General features: G+C 34.3%; 1 protein-coding gene across 2 annotated transcripts; it reads right to left on the reverse strand.

The window, feature by feature from the left end:
- Positions 1-4,457: 4,457 nt before the first annotated feature.
- LOC104225043 (myosin-binding protein 3-like) lies at positions 4,458-8,998 on the reverse strand. Of its 2 annotated transcripts, none has more exons than XM_009776804.2 (4): positions 7,673-8,998; positions 7,328-7,504; positions 5,417-6,823; positions 4,458-5,322 (listed from the first exon to the last, which is right to left on the reverse strand). In XM_009776804.2, exons 1-3 carry the CDS (start codon positions 8,799-8,801, stop codon positions 5,457-5,459), a joined length of 2,673 nt encoding a protein of 890 aa, XP_009775106.1. In that variant the 5' UTR covers positions 8,802-8,998; the 3' UTR covers positions 4,458-5,322; positions 5,417-5,456. The 2 variants fall into 2 exon arrangements, with proteins under 2 accessions (XP_009775106.1, XP_009775105.1); XM_009776803.2 differs by having other exon boundaries at positions 7,613-8,997.
- Positions 8,999-15,048: the final 6,050 nt, after the last annotated feature.

Genomic DNA, 15,048 nt, shown 5'->3' on the forward strand with positions numbered 1-15,048 from the left:
TCATACAGGTGGAATTATTTTGGTACTTTCTCACACGTTAAGGTGGAATTAAACTTTAGTTAGAAGGAACCTTGATCAATTATGATTTTTGAGTTTTTTTTTTTTGTTTTAATCATTTGGCATTTGAAATTTACTGATTTAAATTATGCCGTATACGATAATAGATATAAAAATAAAACACTTCTTATTACAAATTTTTCATTCTCAAAGCTCAAATATAAATCATCTGATTAGAAGTGGATTTCGTTCATCCATCTCCACATCGATCCCTTAGTGGTTATATAATATTTAAGGCTATGCCAATGGATAATAAGCATGTAGACCAACTATACTAACAAATCAGTGATGGTCAATTGTGCTTCTCACACTTTCCCTCCTTGTTAATTTGTAACACCAGTAGGAGTTTGGACATTAAAATGTGAGATTTGAAAAAAAAAAATTAAGTTAAGTTGAATAAAAGTATTTGAAAATTAAAATTGTATTTCAATATGTATTTTACTTGAAAAATATTATAGTTTTGAGAGAACTTAATCCATGCACATCAAACATGAGACCTATAGGTTAACCAGCCAAAAGAGCAACTTTACGGTTGCGTCAAGATTCGCCCCTTATTTAAACATAATGCAAAATAAAAGATAATTAAAAACAAAACAAAAAACACAAGTCAAGAATGATGCTAGATTTACTCGGAAAATGATATTTACCTTCCTTAATCTGAAGAGTAACGTAAAGTCACATCAACTTATGTCAAATTTACAGTCTAGGAGAAACTAAAATTTATGATAAAAATGGTTAATCTCGATTTCTATAGTTTCAAGAATTTGAGAAAAAAGCTTAAACCAAAATTAATTTTGCTCTTTATATCAAACATCAGGAAATACAAGCTTACAGTTTTTGCAATAACTTAAAAGCTACTCGATAGTGATGTTTCAAAGTTTTTAACTTTTTATAAAAATAAAATAGCTAAATAGTCTATCTTGTATTTGATTGAATTGAAAATTTGATATCTTTTGCAAAACTAGTTTTCAATTTTTTTGAAACTAATACCACCTAAAACTTTAGCTTCATTACAATTTTGAAAGGACTACACCTCAACCAAGTTCTGATTAATTAACTATGCCTTCATGATATCAAGGGATAGAGGAAGGCTATGTTTTGGACACTGCAAAATGTTCCCGCATTCATATCGGATCCTCTAAATTACACTATTTTTAGAGGATCCGTGTAACGACCCGACCGGTCGTTTCGAGAGTGCAGCCTTGTTCCCCCATTTTTCTGCTCCTTTTGTACTCTATAACTGTTATATGACTTACCAGGTTGGTTGGTTTGGGTCCGGAGAGATTTTGGAGTGAATTGAGACACTTAGTCTCTTAAACGGAAGCTTAAGTTGGAAAAGTTGACCGGATGTTGACTTATGTGTAAACGACCTCGGATTTGAGTTTTGATAGTTCTGTTAGCTCTGTTAGGTGATTTTGGACTTAGGAGCGTGTCCAGATTGTGATTTGGAGGTCCGTAGTTGAATTAGGCTTGAAATAACAATAGTTGGAATTTTGAAAAGTTTGACCGGGAGTGGACTTTTTGATATCGAGGTCGGATTCGATTTTTGAAATTTGGAATAGGTTCGTGGTGTCATTAGGCTTGAATCCATGTGCAATTCGTGTTTCTGATGTTGTTTGAGGTGATTTGAGGGTTCGACTAAGTTCGTATGATGTTTTGAGACTTGTTGGTATGTTCGGGTGAGGTCCCGGGGGCCTCAAGTAAGTTTCGGGTGGTCAATGGATCATTTTGGACTTAGCTTGTTTGCTGAAATTTCTGGTGTCAACTTATCTGGTTCCCTTATACGCGATCGCGTGGGCAGGTCCACGATCACGTAGGCTAAGCTGGTTGTTGATGGAAATTGCCTTACGTGTTCGCGAGTGGAGGACCGCGATCGCGTAGCTTTGGAGAAGCAGTGTAACATGAACACGTGGGCTAGGTCGCATTCGCGAAGAGGAAAATGTGTAGGAACTGAGGCCAAGTGTTTTGTTCATCGTGAACGCATCAGGCCGTTCGCGATCGTAAGTCAGAGGGGCAGTGCTTCGCGTTGGTGTGGATGATTCCGCATTCGCTTAGGGTTAAAATGTGGGGCAACATAGTTTGTGCTTCGCGATCGCGAGGTATGTTCTGCGATCGCGATGAAGGATTATCTGGGCAGAATAAAAGATTTAAAAACGACGGTTTTGAGTTCATATCATAAAATTGAATTGCGAGCTCGGTAGAAGGCGATTTTTGGAGGATTTCCCTGATTATGTCTTTGATTCTACTATTAAATTTGTGATTTGAGATGGAAAATTGGGAAAAATGAGGAAGAATTTTTGGGCTAGATTTTTGAGATTTTGAGTGGGATTTTGTTATCGGATTTGAGTAAATTTGGTATGGTTAGACTCGGGGTTGAATGGGCTTTCGGATTTTGTGACTTTTGTTGGATTTCGAGACGTGGGCCTGGGAGGCCGGGTTTGAGCTGATTTCGATTTTGAGCTATAATTTTATAATTTCTTGTAGAATTGATTCCTTTAGCTCATATTGATTGTATTGTACTACTTGTGACTAGATTCGGAATATTTGGAGGCCGATTCGCGAGGCAAAGGCATATTGGAATAGAGTTTTGCTCGGATTGAGGTAAGTAACAGTTCTAAATCTAGTTCTGAGGGTATGAAACCCCAGATTTTATGTTATGTGATTGGTTTGGAGGTGACGCATATGCTAGGTGACGGGCGTGTGGGCATGCACCGTAGGAATTGAGACTTGGTCCATTCCATGGAACTGTAAAGTTGAATAACTTGTTATTAGCTAAATGCTCTCCCTGTGTTATAGAATATTGAGTGCAAATCATGTTAGAAATCATGCTTAGGCAATGTTTTGACACTATTGGGACCCCAGAGGTCATGTACTTGTTGAATTATTTGCTAATTGATGTCCTATGCTTAGTCACAGATTTACTTGTGTATCATATCTCAGTCTCTTCTTGTTTCTTGTTGATACATTATATTATCTCTGTTTGGGCTGATTTTTATGATTTTTGAGAGCCCGAGGGACTGGAGAGGTTAGCGGCTGAGTTAGGGCCTGAGTACCGAGCTGTGAGCTATAATATATATGGATCGGGTTGCATACCGCAACGAGGAGGCTTATGGCTATTTATACATAATGGGATCGGGATAGACGCTGCAGCGATATAGCGCTTGGGATGAAGGAGCCCCTCCGGACTTTGTACACCCCAGTGAACGCAGGTACCTATTGAGTGTGAGTGTTGAGGGCTGAGAGCTGAGTGATGAGCTATTGAGAAAGACTGAGTGACTGTTGCCCTGAGAGGCTGTATTTGCTTTCATTGTTGTTGCACATAGCTACTATATGTCACTGTTTTGAGACTTCTGGGAGATATTATATCCGATTTTTACTTGAACTTGGCATGTATAAACTGATCTGACTTAAATTGCCGGATTTAAAAGCATGTCTACTTTCTTGTTGAGATTACTGAAAACTAACTATATATGTGTAGCTCGTCATTATCTTTCATATCCTTATTTATTATTGTTACTTAAGTTGGTTGTACTCACGCTACACCCTGCACTTCGTGTGCAGATCCAGGTATTTTCAGACACGGTGGGCATTGATATCGTGCACGATTTATCTTCGGAGATTTACGAGATAGCTGCCCGGTGTTCGTAGTCCTTGTCACTCCTTCCTTATGTTTCTTTCGTTGTATTTAGATCCAGATTTTTATAGATATTTCATTTCTAGATTGGTGATGTATAGATGCTCGTGGGCTCAGTGACACCCTGATTTTTGGGAGCTATATTCCGCACTGGTGTTTTGGATTTTATCCCCTTTTTTATGAAAAACTCCGGTGACTTAAAGTTTCTTAATTCATTTTATGTTAAATATTAGAAGTATTTTGGGAATGTCGGCTTGCCTAATATCACGACAGTGTAGGATTTGAGTCGTGATAATTCGATACGTATTCAGCGGTATTTTAAAGAGTCCGAGTAACATAAGAGGAAGGGAAAATGATACAACCAGGATGACACTAGTCATCATTTTATGTCTCATAAAACCTTCATAATGTGTCCTAAAATATCATTAGAATATGCTAAGAATGATTAGGTTCTTAGCTTGCATATAAACAAACTTACTTTTGTAATCATGCCTTAGACCCACCCTGTTAGCTGTTAAGCCCCTTTTTGGTTTCACTAATTATGCTTGTTTGTTTCTCACTCCCTATCTACTATAGTGACTTAAAGCAAAACAATTTGTTGAAAGCAATCTTTAGCTTTCCTTCTCTCTTCACTAAGTACTATTCAATTATTAATATATAGATAGTGTAGTTTGTGTACATCCATTTTCTTAGAATAAACTTTACAACAAGGAAAAGAGTGAAAAACAGACTGTCCAAATAATAAAAGATAGGAAAAGAAACAGAATTAAAAAGAAAACACACTCTTTAGATACATACTTACAAATGGACACATGCAGTGTACAACTAGACAACTTTTGCCTTCTAAAACAATAACAAATCTCATGTGATGAAATAATGAAAAAGATGAGAGATAAGGGAATAAAGAAGTTACTTTCCCCTCTATGCCTTAGAAAAAAAAAATAGACAAGAAAATTGTTTGTAGTCCTAATTGTCTACAATAAACAAGGACAAATGCCTAGAACTGGAATCTTTGCTGGACCTTTCCAGCTTTGCAAGCCAGTATGCTTTTTCCCTTTCACAACATACAACAGACAGACCAATACCAGTGCTGGTGGGAGAAGTAGGTATTAGACAAAACTCAAGTTGAGGTGCACACAATCTGACTCAAACACTATTATAAAGGACAGTCTGGTGCACTAAACTCCCGCTATGTGCGGAATCTGGAAAAGGACCGGACCACAAAGGTCTATTGTACGCCGCCTAACCCTACATTTCCGTAAAAGTTAAAAAATTACACAATCGATTCATCCTAACTGGACTACACACACATTCATCATTTCCCTCCTTTTGCCCACAAAAGATGGAAATTTGACCCCAATTTCTGCCCAAAATTTTGGGTTTTACTTTGACAAATGACCATTGAAGCTTGAGAACAAAAAGTTAGATAGACATCAAAAACATTGGTGCCTTACCATTATAACCAAAATGCTCAGACCATTTCCAGGGCCTGATTTCACTGTCAAGGGATTTAACCTTCCAAAAAATTCTGCAATGACTACAGAGCTTTTATCAGCTGTTCCATATATTTCAATTGCATTTTTGAGTTTCCATTTTAGTTAAATAGCTGCCAAGGACTCCAAGATCATGGCCTGAAATTGCCAAGAAAAAGATGACATAAGTTAGACAATGTGATAGACATTCAAAAATATATGACATTGTTGATTTAAAAGAGAGCAAGATTACCAGTTATCTTCATTGGCGCGATGATTGAGCTAGAACTCGACTAAACCATGAGGCCATTACTTGAGTTCCTTACAAGAATTTCAACGTTTCTAAGATCACGAAGATGTTGTAAAATCTCATGAAGTAGATCCATCCCCTTATCGCCTTTCTTTAATGAACTAATGCAGTTCTTTAGGAACTCCTTATCTGCCTCAAGCGCTTGTAGCCTTTCATGTAGATGATCCAATTCCTCTTCCACATCTAGCTTCTTGTTTTCCACATCGAACGTTGTCATGTACGAGTCATGAACACCATTAGAATGGAAGCCATTTTCGTGTCCATTTAGTGTAACGTCTCCATTTTCGTCGCTCATTGCATCAAAAAGTGGAAGAAGTCCTTTTCCCTTTACATTGACAATTTTTTCCAGGAGATGATGTTTTCCATTCGTTTCACTCGAAAAACCATTGGCATGTTCATTTGTTTGTCCATCAAAATGAGAAATGCCATTCTCTTTATATGAATCTTCCATTGGCTTAACATCTTCAAAATGTTTTGCATCTTCATCATCCATATTTATAAGCTTTTCTTCCAACATCTTTAGCTGCTCAAGAATCGACATCCTTTCTTCTTCGAAATCAGCAAACGATTCTTCCAATTCTAGACCAGCATCAACATGAAGTTTGTTATCTTCATATTGATGACCGTAAAAACTGTCATCTTCTTTTGCTTCTTGATTCAAATCAATAGACAACTCGTCGCTCTCCTCAGCATTGCTACAAGAAGGAGATGAAAATCCACTCTTTGCACTTCCATCTTTGCTTCTTTTCAACAACCTCATCTTTTCTTTTGCTTCATATTCCATTAACCTTTTCCTATACACTTCCAATTCTTTCTCTAGCTCTTGTTTTTCCTTCTCTCTCTTTACCATAAGCTCATTTAAAAGCTGCAATGCTTCTTGATCATACTCCGATTGTTCTTCCATCATTCTTTGGTATTGCAAAGCTTCCATTTGCATCGCCGCCTTTTCTTCTTGAAGTTTATTTATCATTGCCATTGTTTGATTAGCAGCCACAGCAGAAGCACTTCTCTCTTCTTCTAACTCTGTATACAAAGTATGTAGAGCTTTTCTCTCAGTTTTAAGTGCTGATTTCAAGTGTTCGATCGTTGAAACTGTATCTCCACCTTCTAATTCACTAACCACACTTCCATCCAAAGACTCCTCATTTACTGAATCTTTCTTCTCGACGAGTAGTAATTTCTTATGCAACTGATAGAAGCTATCGATAGAAGTTGGCGTTTCTGGAACTTTATCTTCTTCAATCTCATTAAATTTGGAAGATATTGATGATTGGTTGTTCATCACATGATCATCAAATTCAACTGATAATAATTTCAGTTCCACCAATTTTTCTTGATCTTCTTTAGGACCTAACATGGTAAAACATGATTAATAAGTACACCAATTGCACAAACTTAGAGGACAGGGCTTAAAACAGTTTCTGCTTCAACAACAACAACAAAAAACTCAGTAAAATCCGACAAATGGGGTATGGGGAGGGTAGTGTGTACGTAGACCGTACCCCTACCCGGGGCAGAGAGGCTGTTTCCGGAAGAAACTTGGTTCAAGAGGATGAATAGAAAACAATCAAAAGAACAATATAATAATGTAATACCAGAAAAATAGATGGAAGAAAGCAATAGCACTAGCCATAGCGATATAGCAATAGTAACAAGCAGTACCCTGACAAGATACTAGAAAACCGAAGCAGAAGATAGTAAGAAAACCGCCATACTACTAGCAATCTAAGAACAACGACAAGAAAACATTTTCTGCTTCGCGCTAAGAAAATTATCAGAGAAGAAAGGAAAACTAAGCTATTATGAGGGAAAAAATTGCTTGTATTTTTAGATTGAAAGAAATCTGAACTATACCTTGTTGATCAACTTCATGGAAATCAGCAGAACTTGTGGAAGGTTCTTCATGTATAACTGAAGTAAGAGCTCCTTGACATGGAATCTCATCTACTAAGTTCAAATCAAGAATTTCAGTTTCAACTAAAACTTCTGCATCAGTTCCATCAATTGGCATTTGGGAATCCTCTTCTGTAACTACAAAAGTAAAACAAAAACAACTCAAGAAACATACTCAAATCTACAAGCTTTAGCCTCCAAATTAAAATAAATTAGATTAGTCTACAAAAGTATTCTAATATATACCTTGTTGAGCATCTAAACCTTCTTCTTCCCTTAATCTTTCTGTAAGAATTTGAACATTACCTTTGGCTGGTGCTTGGAGCAATTGAGTATTGTCAAATTGTTCATAACTCTCCTTTACTGAATTGCATTCTTTGGCACAAAAAACCAAACCAATCTCTTCTTCTTCTACCTCCATGGATTCAAGAAATCCAAATTTAGGTTCCTCCTCACTCTTGAACTCAGAAACTGCTGTCTCTTCCTCCACTTGAAGAATCTTGTTCTCTACAACAAATTCAAATTCTTTGTTAACTTGTTCTCCAGACTCCAAATTGACTTCAGCATCACTCTTATTATGGTTTTTGCTATGATCTTCCTCAGTTGTTGAATCCATCAATTCAATAGGAACCAACTTATCACCACTGCAGATAAATTCCAAATGCTGAGTAGAAAATTCAAAACATGACTCCTCATTCTCACAAGCTTGAACACCTTGATCTTTCATTCTAACCTCAGAATTAGGCACATAAACATCAGACAAAACCTGATCTTCAGTTTTTTCTTCATTTCCACAACATTCTTCTATTGAAAAATCTGACCTTTCTTTGTCAAAATCATCACCTTTATCCATAAGATCATCATCTTCTGCTGCTTCAATAATCAAATTACCTTTTTGATTATATGCCAAATAATCATCCAAAGAAGGCTTAATCAAAATATAAGGAGTTGAAAATTTGCTCTCCAAATTCACACCACAACAAGAACACATCAAACTCACTTCACCATTTTCCACAGTAACTTCCTTACCATTCTGAATCAACTTAATCTCATCCATCCATGCTAACAAAGCTGAATTCTCTAAAATCTCAAGGCGCGAGGACGAGCAGTCCTCACACATATCTTGAGATTCAGCCAACTTCTGATGATTTGAACAGAATCCCAGTTCAGAAATCTCTGTGGCATGAGCTTCACATACAAGATCTTTACGCAAAGTTTTACTATTTCCATGATCAAACAGATGATCAACTCGAGAACATAAGGGACAAGGTGGTTTTAGGCCAAAATACTCAGCAAATTTGATGATCAAATAGGAGAAGAGAGAGTTGAGGAGAAGTAGAATTATTAGAGTCCATTCTAAGATTGCATAGATAAGAATAAGTGTGATCTTGTTGGTATTTTTATGTAACATGGTTGCAAATTTGTTAGCAGCCATTTATGCTGATCAAAGGAAAATACACAACAACAAGAAAATTAAATTTGTTTTAGAGGGACAGTGGAAGAGCTAATTCAAGAATCAGAGAGAGAAAGTGGGAAAGAGAGGGAAAATGGTTTAATTAGACTGAATAGAGAGAAAGGGAGGCCAAATGAGAGCTGATTCTGTAAAAAAGAATTATTATAAAGATTATATGGAAGAATAAACTGAAACAAATAAATAAATGGAAAAAAGAAAGAAAGAAAAGAATGTATATGAAAGCATTTTGATAAAATTTAATCTAAGCTTTGCACATTCAGCAGCTAACATTTGCTGGATTCTTGTTCTTATACTGATTTATTTATTTAATTATTTTGATAATCATTTTCTTTATCTTATTAGTTTACAAGAAGAAAGAACTTTTATTTTGAACATAAATTAAACTCTCATGTTCTTTGTAGAAATACATGATGAAAATATAAAAGTAAGAAAAGAGCTTCTTTACTTTCTCTTTTCTTTGTGCATGAAAATACATTAATAGGAAAAATATTTTTTATGGTTCTCATTCAATGTTTAATATCTGCATTGGGGTTTGACTATATCCAAATTCAAGCCGAATAATTTTATATTAGGTGGCAAATCGCTCACTAATAAAGACAACTTCATATTCAAAACTCGAACCAGATATATCTAGTTAATGATGATAGAGTACGTACCAATCCATCATAATTATTACTCTTTATTTATTTGGTGGAAATGAGCTTCTTTACTTTCTCTTTTCTTTGTCTAATAATAAATTTAATTTCTAAAAAAAGAACTCCTTTTCTTTAACATAGTGTAGCCTTGGATCCGAAATATCTCTTAAAACCTTTTGCTTTGCCGCTCCACTCTGTTTTTCTTTTTGGGCATCGAATGAAAAGGGGCCCACTAAGCAAGAAAATGAAATGTGGGCCACCAGTAAAAGTTAGGTTGGGGCCCATAAAGCTGGATTTCATCATATATATGTGTGGCACGCCCTTTTGCTTTTAGTCTGTCAGTTATCAGATAGTGGTGTATGTGCTAATTTTTGAAACATATGTTTATAATTTATGCATTAGTTTTGAATTTTATTTATTCCTTTTCGCACTTTAGCCATAACATATGACTATAATATTGTTTGGTATGTTTACATAAATAGCGGTTCGAATTTATTGTTTATTTTTCTTAGTCGGTATATACATTAATTATATATTAGTATACATATATTATATATACTTTACACATATATTATACATTTGTTGATTTTTTTAATTTATTGAGTAAGCGACTATTTAAATTGATTCTTCATATTATTTTATGGATTTGTAAGATTCGATCCGATCCGATTTGAGAAAGTACTGTACAAAGACTAACAACCACGTCATCCCTCCCTCCTACTTTGTTTGATATTATTTTTTTATATTCATTTAAAAAAGAATGACACATTTTAATATTTTTGTAGTGAGAAGTTTTAATAGCCATACAAATATTAGGATATAGTTAACTTTAAGATCACAAGTTTCATAAGTTTTATAGTCACACAAATGTTATGGCATATTTAAGACTACACCTACAAATTTTAAAATTCTTCCTTTTTCTATTAAATTTTATAGCAAATCTAACTACGACAAGCAAAGTAAAAAGAAATAAACACTCATTCTTATTATTTTTAGATTCTATTTTTAACAGAACAATGAGAATATAATGCACTATTGTAACTTAATAAACCAAATCATTATTGATGAATTAATGCATGAATTCATTGTCACACGTATCAGTTTTTCCTTATAAGTAAACACTCATTCTTATTATTAAAGTCTCCTCAACTGTATTTAATTCTATAAGCTCAATGTTTCATTGGAGAGAAGAAAAAAAAAGGAAAACTGTCTTTCTTTTGTTATCTTTTCAGAATAAATATACTTTCCCTTAAATGATATGATCGACTAGCAATGTTTATTCTGTACAATCTTAACGGATGAGGGATATATTTAAGTCATTTAAATAATATCAACGGTATCGTGTTATAAAAATATAATAGAGATAAAATTAATCGTTTTCATATAATAAAGGGATAAATAAATTAGGCCATTGAAGGTTGGTGACGATTCAGTGAACATAACATTCTGATAAAGAATTGTTAATACTTAAGCCACTTAGTTCCAATAAATTGCTGTTTTGGCCCACATCATTTCAATAATCTTCACTTTTAGACTATTTCTAAATTAGCCAACAATAAAGCAGTCTAAAAACCTTTTACGCACATCTTCCAAAAATAGTTTCTTTTTCTAAAATAAAAAAAAAATTAAAAGTATCAACATTTATAGTCCTTGTTTTGCGGGATTAATTTCACGTTTGATCACTGATTTTAGTGAAATTTTTTTCTCATACCAATATTGTAAGGAAAAAAAATCGTTATTTACGAGCTGTATCCAAAACCAAATTGGTACTTCTTTAAAATTCAAATCAAAGATCTTTCATGACAATTTGAAGAGGAACCATATACTATTAGGCAATTAATACATAAATAATTTAACAAAACTTGGGACCCTAAACTTATTCCAAATGATGGAAAACACAATCCAGGTTCTTGGCCATAAAGTTTAAACATTAAGCAAATATTGATTAAGTAATCTTTGCATAACCTATTATATTTTGTGGGTGTGAAAAATAACGGGGTAGTGCACTTGATAAAAGTTTGAGACCTTCAGCTAAGAGACCCCAAGTTTTTTTTTGGTTTCCAACCCCAGTACCGACATTACGGCCCGATTACATTTGGATTCGCGTCGGGAATATTGGGATATACTATTAACCATGCGGTTTGGACATAGTATTTTATTTTATTCTTTATGGAACAATTGTTTACTTAATTTATTCAATTCAATAAAGTATTATTTTAAATAGATCATTTGTTACGTGTGTGTCCTTTTAGTTATGTAGTAGACAATTTAGTGTATGGAGTTTTAGCTCATGCACAGAAGATTAAATTGTTGGTTCTCATAATTAATAAACTATGTTCACAATCAAAGATATTGTTGGACAAAATATCTTGATGATTGTAGCACAAGATTGTTGTATAATTTGTCTTGATTATGGGAGTAATTTTACTCCAACTTCTTGTGCTAGTATACTCAGTGTATATTGAACGGACCAAGTAGAGAAAAGATGTTTTTGTACTGAATATATAAAACATTTTCTCTAATTCATTAAATGAGCTTATACTCCTAATCTTGATATAATTATTATGATCAATGTAATTTGTTTATTGTTTTGATTTATCAAAAGGTACGACTCTATTTAGAGTTAGTATATGCCTAATAGATTGGACAATAACGAATAATATTTGTGAATAATAATTAGTTGATAGAATCCATGACTCGGTTTTGGGTTTGATGATACCCCTTTATGTAAGCTTATAAGTTTTCATGTGAAAACCCGGCCGGTGGATTTTGTATCCGTCACATGAAATAGTTTAAGCGGAATTATAAAGGATTTAATTAGTTAATTGAATTAAATTTTCAGTAATTTAATTTAATTAACTGGTATTTGAAATCTTAACATGGGGAGTTAAAATAAGTGTTAATGAATTTTCGAAATTCATATTGAGGAGTTCAATTGCAGTTTTTAGTGGAATAAATTGCAATTAATTATAGTAAGAATTAATTCATGCTAATTTTGAATTAATACTATAATTAGTAGCCTCTTATTATTTCTGTGGTCCCTGCTATACCTAGTAAAAACCTGGACACACTTGGGTAAAAAGTAGCTTGGGAAAAAAGTTTTTCTTTTGAGTTAGAGTAGGATTCTACTTGTAGAATCTTACACGTTTTTTGAGCCCTATTGTGGCTTAATTTCGGGTCTATTAAAGGAAGACTAGTTTCACCTAATTACTTACCAGTTAGTTGTATTGTTCTTGCCCACCCAATAGCAAAATCGTCCAAGGTTTTACTAGGCAAATAGCAGAAGACTGCAACCCTGGATTCTTGCTGTTTGGAAGGTTTGTGCAACTACTTCAAGAGGTCAGTGCTTCTAATCTCGTTATTATTATGTTATCTAGTTTACATGTATTTGATGTCTGGATTGTATGCTTGCTTCCGCTGCGCATGTTCTAACAATTGGTATCAGACGCCGTCTTACATCTAACTAGATAATGTAATACAACATGCATAGAGTAATATTAAAACGTGTTATTTATTGATATGTTTGAGATGATTATTCTATGTTAAAAACGTGATTGTATTTATTAGTATCTTAATTCTGTAATTCTAAAATTATGAATTAATATACACATGTATAAACAGTGGTGTTATACTTAAATAACAATCTGTTCAAGTTACATTTTTTACTACTGAATAGCAATTTTTTTTAAAAACGTGACTGAGTTTTTTGAATGCTATTAATGCTGTAATTATGGGTTAATATACATATGCATAAACAGTGAATTAATACCATTAATCTGTTTTAGTTGCGTTCTGTCCATAATCATAGTGTTATATTAATAAAAGCTTGACTGTTTTGTATGATATTAGTTCTGTAATTTTGGATTAATATACAGAATTACGAACAGTACCGTTTTTGACTAGTGAAAACATATCTTTTTTACTATTCTATTTAAACACGTTTTTATTAAATAAAAAAAAATTATTTTGAGTTCTGAAATCATGTATTAACAAAACATCAGTATATTATGTGATTTGAACAAGTCAAAATAATTAAAAACCCTCAAAACGCCAAAAACAAAATTCTAGTCACGCGTAGAATTCTGAAATTCTGTCGAACTCCGATTGACCTCAAATTTGGTAGGTTCTCAAATTTGGGCATTCGGGGTCGTTTAGATGGAGTTTTGGCCTTTTTCTATTTTCTGGAATTTTTTTTAATAAAAAAAATTATTAATAGAAATCCGTGATGGTAGGGTTTCAATTCCCATTGTTTCCAATCATGTTTTACAGTAATATAATGAATTTATATGGGGTCGGTCCTGTTAAAATTTATGGGGTTAATATCTGACATCACTCATATATTTTGCATGAATAGTTAAGTTTCTCTAACGAATCTAACTGTTCAATGAGCATGGTTATATGTGTAATGTGTTGTTTTGAATTTAATCATTCTAAATACATATCTAATGATCTATTTAATTTGAATATCTCTCAGATTAACCATGTCTTCGTTCAACCTACTTACCTTAATTTTGAACCAAAACAAGTTAGAATGACCGAATTATGTTGACTGGAAAAGGAACCTTGATATTGTCCTAACTGCTGAAGGTTACAAATTTGTAATCAGTGAGGAGTGCCTAGAAAAACCTGAAAATGCAACTGATGATCAAGTTAAAGCCTATGACAAATGGGTTAAGGCTGATGAGATGGCGCGATGTTACATTCTTGCCTCTATGGCGAATGTTTTGCAACATCAGCATCAGTCTATGGGGTCTGCTTATGATATGCTCGAAAGTCTCAAAGAGATGTTCGGTGAGCAAAATCGTGCAGCTAAGCAGACAGCCATGAAAGCCCTTTTGAACACCAAGATGGCTGAAGGATCATCGGTCAGAGACCATGTTCTGAAGATGATGAGTCTTCTGAATGAACTGGAGGTCCTTGGAGCTGTGATTGATAAGGAGTCTGAAGTTGAGATGGTCCTCCAGACTCTGCCTGACAGTTTTCAACAGTTTCGCTTGAACTATAATATGAACAAAATGGATCTGTCACTAGAAAAATTGTTGAATGAGCTACAAACGGCAGAATCAATTATCAAACAACAAGCTCCGGTTGTGGCGCTCAATGTTGAGAAAGCTTCAGTTTCTAAGTCGAAATGCAATAAGAAAAAGAAGAAGGCTCAAAAGGTTCTGGCACCTGGTGGTGCGGCTGGTGTGAAAAAGCCCAAAGGCAAGTGCTATCAGTGCAAGCAACCTGGGCATCACAAGAAGCAATGCCCTGCCTATCTGGAAAAGTTGAATAAGTAAGGTAATTCAAATTTAAATGTCATTGAAACTTGTTTAGCGGCTGTTTCTACCATGTTTTAGTGTGTAGATTCGGGAGCCACTAATCATATCTGCACTACTTTGCAAGGGTTTTAGGAAACACGGCAGCTAAGTGAGAATGAAGTTTGCGTTTTTCAAGCCAGTGGCGAGCCAGCACCAGCTTTAGCTTTAGGAAATATTAGAGTTTCGTTTAGTAGTGATAGAGTTTTAGTTTTAAAAGATGTTCTCTATGTACCTTCTATTAGAAGGAATTTGATTTCAGTTTCGAAAATA

This window comes from Nicotiana sylvestris, chromosome 4 (genome assembly GCF_000393655.2).
Source record: "Nicotiana sylvestris chromosome 4, ASM39365v2, whole genome shotgun sequence".
NCBI lineage: Eukaryota > Viridiplantae > Streptophyta > Magnoliopsida > Solanales > Solanaceae > Nicotiana > Nicotiana sylvestris.

What these genes read in the sequence shown, in the direction of transcription:
- LOC104225043 (XM_009776803.2), bottom strand. Translation starts at nt 8,801, where the DNA reads ATGGCTGCTAACAAATTTGCAACCATGTTACATAAAAATACCAACAAG. An exon ending in AGGTTTAGATGCTCAACAAG is followed by an intron (nt 7,505 to 7,612) that starts GTATATATTAGA and finishes TTACTTTTGTAG; the next exon opens with TTACAGAAGAGGATTCCCAA. An exon ending in CCATGAAGTTGATCAACAAG is followed by an intron (nt 6,824 to 7,327) that starts GTATAGTTCAGA and finishes TTACCATGTTAG; the next exon opens with GTCCTAAAGAAGATCAAGAA.